The sequence below is a fragment of the Nannochloropsis gaditana genome (genome assembly GCF_000240725.1).
Source record: "Nannochloropsis gaditana CCMP526 unplaced genomic scaffold scaffold478, whole genome shotgun sequence".
NCBI classification, from domain to species: Eukaryota; class Eustigmatophyceae; order Eustigmatales; family Monodopsidaceae; genus Microchloropsis; species Microchloropsis gaditana.
The window spans coordinates 14,375-19,618 of record NW_005803475.1 but is presented as its reverse complement, the minus strand read 5'-3'; the positions used below and the strand labels follow the sequence as shown (position 1 = coordinate 19,618).

At 60.8% G+C, this 5,244-nt stretch overlaps 1 protein-coding gene across 1 annotated transcript; it reads left to right on the top strand.

Annotated features, from left to right (window-relative positions):
* Positions 1-298: 298 nt before the first annotated feature.
* NGA_2109500 (major facilitator superfamily) lies at positions 299-2,133 on the top strand (the record flags this gene model as incomplete). Its single annotated transcript, XM_005854513.1, has 1 exon — positions 299-2,133. A coding segment is annotated over one exon (1,466 nt), but the record flags the coding sequence as incomplete, so codon positions are not given.
* Between the last annotated feature and the right edge of the window lie 3,111 nt (positions 2,134-5,244).

The window sequence follows — 5,244 nt, the reverse complement described above, 5'->3', positions numbered from 1 at the left end:
TTTTGTCGCGAGGAGAACATCCATGTGGTGGCTAATTCGCCGCCCGGCAAGATGAGGGACGGATATCCAGATGACTACTCGCTGCTCGATGATCCTGTCTTGCTCCGCATCGCCGAGGAAAGTGGCCGCTCGGCGTCGCAGGTGCTCCTCCGCTGGGGCATCCAGCGCGGCAGGAGCATCACTCGCAAGACGCTGTCCCAGTCTCTCATGGACGAAAACAAGGACGTGCTCGACTGGTGCCTCTCACGGGACCACATGTCGCGCCTGGACGCCCTTGGCAAGGGTTGGCGCTTGACATCTTTTTGTTTTTTCCCCGGTTCACGGGATACGGCCTCCTCGGCTTCTGCGAAAGACGATCGTGGCGTATTGAAATGGCTGGCGATCGAGTCGGTGGCAACTGTCTCCATCTTTGCCGCGATCCTCGGATACGATATTGGCGTGATGAGCGGCGCTCTTTTGGCCATGAGCCGTGACCTCGACTTGTCCACGTGGCAGCAGGAGATCGTCGTGGGATGTCTCGACTTTGTGAGCGCTGCAGGTGCCATCGGCGGGGGCGCATTGTACGTCAATCATGGCATGGTGCGCTGCGTTCGGCTCGCTATTCTCTCGTACGCCGCCGGTATGATCATCGTCGCTGCCTCCTTTTCGTACGTCCAGGTATTCATCGGCCGCATCGTCGGTGGCATCGGGGTTGGCCTCGGCTTTGCCATATGCCCCCAATACATCGCCGAAATCTGCCCGCCTGCGTGGCGCGGCATCATGGTGTCATGCTTCGAGATCAGCATGAATCTCGGATTGTGCAGTGGATACGTTGCCAACCTCGCGCTCGAGACTCTTGCGGACTCGACCCGATGGCGTCTCCTGATGCTTATCCCTCTTGTCCCGACCTGTTTCATGTACTTCATTAGCGTGCCTCGCCTGCCGGAGAGCCCGAGGTGGCTTATGGCTGACGGGAGGGAGGCGGAGGCGAGCGACACGCTCGTCCGCTTGTGTGGTGAGGCGGCGGCCGGGCCAACCATGCTCGAGATAAAGGAAGTCATCGCGCTTCAGGACAATTATGATCATGAGGGCCAGAGACACGGCGCGTCATCGGGGTCGAGGTGGGCGGCGCTTTTTACGGGACCCGTGGCGCGTCGTGCGCTCGTCATTGGCGCGGGCACCGCGATATTCCAACAGGCGAACGGATTGGAGGCGGTGGTGTACTACGTACCTAAGGTTTTGGACGCAGCGGGCGTCACGAGCGAGCACGCGCAACTCAAAGCCGCCGCGCTCGTTGGCCTTTGCAAGACCTTATTCATTGGCATCGGTCAGTTCAGCGTGGACAAGTTCGGTCGAAGGGTCGTCATGCTCTCAAGCATCTCGGCGGTGACTTGCTCGCTATTGGTGCTGGCGTGGTGTATCGGGAGCGGGAACGCTGAAGTGGGAGTGATACTGACAGCATTATGCGCATTCATGGCATCATTCTCCCTGGGGGTGGGTCCAGGGACATGGGTAATAACCTCAGAGATTTTTCCGCTGCCGATTAGATCGAAGGGGACGTCCTTCAGCATGGCAGCCAATCGAATTACAAGCGGCACTGTCGCGATGACTTTCCTGAGCCTCTCCGCATGGCTGGGCGTCGGTGGGGCGTTCTTCCTCTTTGCGGGAGTCAGCGCCGTGCACTTTCTGTTCACGTTCTTCATGCTTCCAGAGACGCGCGGAAAGTCGCTCGAGGAGATTGAGGCAATGCTCAGCCAAGGAAGCAGATCGTACGAGCGCTTCTGAGTGACCTGTCCTCTCGACAAATATTATTAAAATCATACCCCATATCCAATACGTTTCGAATTCGGTGCCCCTGAGGGCTGGACTCGAATCCGGTGGAGGACTGCAGGATCACCGCGAAGGGAGACGTAGACTCTTGAGTTGCAGTGAAGCACGAGAATGGGCATCGAACCTCGGAAGTCAAAGTGCAACGACTAAAGAGCTGGGCAAATGAAGGAGCGAACGGATAAATCACTTGCGATGAAGGGAACTATGAGGACCCCAATAGGGGAACGGGAAGTATGAGGACTCCCATAGGGGCATTCTGAGCAAGGGAACTGTGAGGACCTCCACAGGGAATTAGTCAGGACCTCCGTTTACTTTGAATCATGTGTTTTTTTCATTGGAATTCCTGTACTGGCTAGCGAACAAATCTACGACAAATCTGAATGATTTCACGATCAATGGCAGTCAGTATATTTGCTCGCAATGTCTCTCTCGCAAGTGGCTTGCTCGTCGCTTTGCTTCCCGAAAAGGCATTCAGAAAAACCCTGAAACCCTGTGCGCCGTCTCACTGACTCCAACCACCTCTCACTGCGTCGTCGAGCCCAACACGTAGTCGATGCCGGCCTTGATGAAGGCAGCTGTGTGGTTACCGGGCCCATCGGCTGAGTAGTCGGAGGCGAAGTGGCCGAGGCCGCAGTAAAAGACGCGGGCGGCCTTGGCGCCCAGCTTGCGCGACCAGACAATCGGGTGGTTAGCGCCCATACTGCCGCCCTGGTAGGTCGACTCGTCAACGGTGGCCACAACGGTGACGTCGCCAGCAACGCCGAAGGCGACGGGGTCCAGCCGAAAATTGAAGAACTCATCGTAAGTCTCGTACGTGTCCGGGATGGACCTGAGCGGCGTGTCCATAGCGTACTCGTCGCTAGCTGGGCGCCGAAGAGCTACCCGTCCTTTCTGCGGCGGCGGGTGGTTGACGAAATGCGCACCAAAGACATCCTGGATAAGCATGCAGGTCGCGCCGAGCGGCGTGGCTCCCGAAGCATCGCGGCCGTCGAGAAAGCTTGCGAGGCACGCGTGGAGTCCAAGGACCGGCTTGCCCATCTCGAGGTGCCGGGAGAGCGCCTCACGCGCGGGGTCAAAAATCTGCCCCGAGTTGTTGACCATCACGATGAGGTCGAAAGCAGGGGCGGTTGGCAATTCTAGCTGAGCCGCGTCATCCGAAACGACTGGCTTGTATCCGCGTACAGCCAGCTGCAGAGCCACAAAAGTGGCGGCCGCCGGTGTGGAGTCGTGAACGTAGTCGCGCATCGCTGTGTAGATGAGGGCCACCTTCTTGCGGTCGGCAGACTTCTCTCCAACGAGCGAGCCGGCCGAATCCTTGGCGAGCGAGACGAGTGCAGGCGCCTGCGGCAGCTTCGCCATTCCTTTCGCCGATAGCTGGGGCAGATAGATCGGCCCAGTGAAGGGCGCCGTGTTGAGGCGGAGCAGCTCATCCGGGTCGGCATCGCGGGGCGGAATGGCTGACGCACCCCAGCGCGCGAAGTCGTGCGCCTTGGATGCAAGCAAGGGGTGGGCTTCAGGTCTGTGCGAGATGTAGTAGGCGGCGAATTCGGCCAGCCGCCGGCCGAGACGACGGCATGCCATCTGGTCAACAGGATCGCGCGGTGCCTTGGCCACTTGCACACCATAATGCATCGTCGTCTTAAACGAGACATAATCGGTTATCCCGATGCAGGAGAAGCCAAAGTTCATCATGATTGCGTTCATTGCCATGCACACCAGCTCGGACCCGCCGCCAGTGCCGCCGACAGACGAGAAGGAGCAACCGACCCTGCCCTCGAGCTTGGGCCAGTACCCATCCTGAGACAAATCGTCCCAGAACTTTTTCATCCGCCACGAGATGCAGCCAAGGTTGGTTGGGCTGCCGGAGGCGACTCCGTCGGCCCAGTACACGTCGGCGAACGTGGCGGGCACATCATGCGCCCTGACACCCTTGGACGTGGCGTCCCAGTGGTTGTCGGGGCCGGGCACGGTCCGGAGCCGCACCTCGACGTGGTCGAGCTGCCGGGCGCCCTCAGCCACGAGCCCAGCCATCTGAGCGGTGCAAGTAGTGGACGAGTCGTACAGTACCAAAATCTTGGTTGTCCGCGGCGGGCGCCTCTTCGCCAGCGCGTTGGTGGACACGTGCAGCTCGACCGTCTCAGAGATTGCGTCCAAGGCCGGAACCAGTCGTGTAAAATGCGATGTCTCAAAGTGGGCATCCAAATGGGACTGCGACGCCCATCGCTCGACGATGCAAAACGTGTCGGGCGCGACGGAGGACCGGACAAAAGCGTACTCCTCACATCCATCCTCGTGCCACGTGGCCGCTGCCAGCTCGTCGGCCATCGCCAGCCACCGCCGCTGGCTAGCTGCTGGTACCCGCTTCACGATGGTCACGTGTACCTGTGCGCCACCCGCCGACGTCGCCGGGGCCGCCACCTGTTCGGCGGCGGACTCAGCTAGCGCGTCAGGGGCGGAAGCAACGTCCTTTTCAGTCAACACTGGCCGCTGGCCGGTGAGCAAATCAACCTTTGGCTCCCACCCCAAGTGGCGACGACCGGGCTCAAGGTCGTAGAGAGGGTCACGCTCGTGGCCGGGCACCTCGTAGTAGGACATGTCGATCGTGGCGGCAGTCTCATTGCCATACCAAGAAGCCATCAACTCGGGGACAGCTTTCTCAGTGTACAATTTGGGCGCCACGCACGCCACTTTCCGGACACCAGCAGCGTGTGGGGCGCGGACGGCCGCCAGCAGGCAGTCGACTTGGTCGGACAGCGCGACAGAGCAGAGTGCCGCCTCGGGGAACTTCTCGGGCTTGGCCGTCGTGTATGGCACAGGGGTGCAGACGGCGGGGGGCACCGGCCACGACAACTGCTTCCCGTCAACCACCCCGTCCAGGTGCTGAATCTTAGGTGGGTCGGTGACGGTGTTGCCGATGCGGACGACGATGAAGTCTACCTCCCGGTTCTTCTCCTCGACCGCCAGCAGGTCAATTAGTGTCTCGCACGCATGCTTGGCGAATGCGTACGGCCACGGCCCGCCCTCGTAAGGATGGTCGACCGCCATCGGCAGCTTCCGTGGCGGGTGTGTCGGCGCACACGTGCCGATGCATGCGACGGACGAGGCGAACACGATCCGCCGGCAGCCAGCATCAAGAGCTGCCTGGACAAACCGGCGGCTCCCAGCAATGTTCGTGTTGACGGCCTGCTCGACCGAGCACCAGCCGAGCGTGCCGGCAAGGTGGACCGCCACGTCGGGCCGGTCGATGCCCTCGAGCGTGAAGTCGGGCGAGGATATGTCTGCCTGCACGGCGGTCACCCCAGGAACCGTGCATTTCCGCCGGTTGACGCCGGTGACCCGGCAGCCGCGGGCGACGAGCGACCGCGCAAGCTCACCACCCATCCATCCTGTCGTGCCCGAGACGAGCACGTGCACTGGACCGATCGAGTTGCTGGA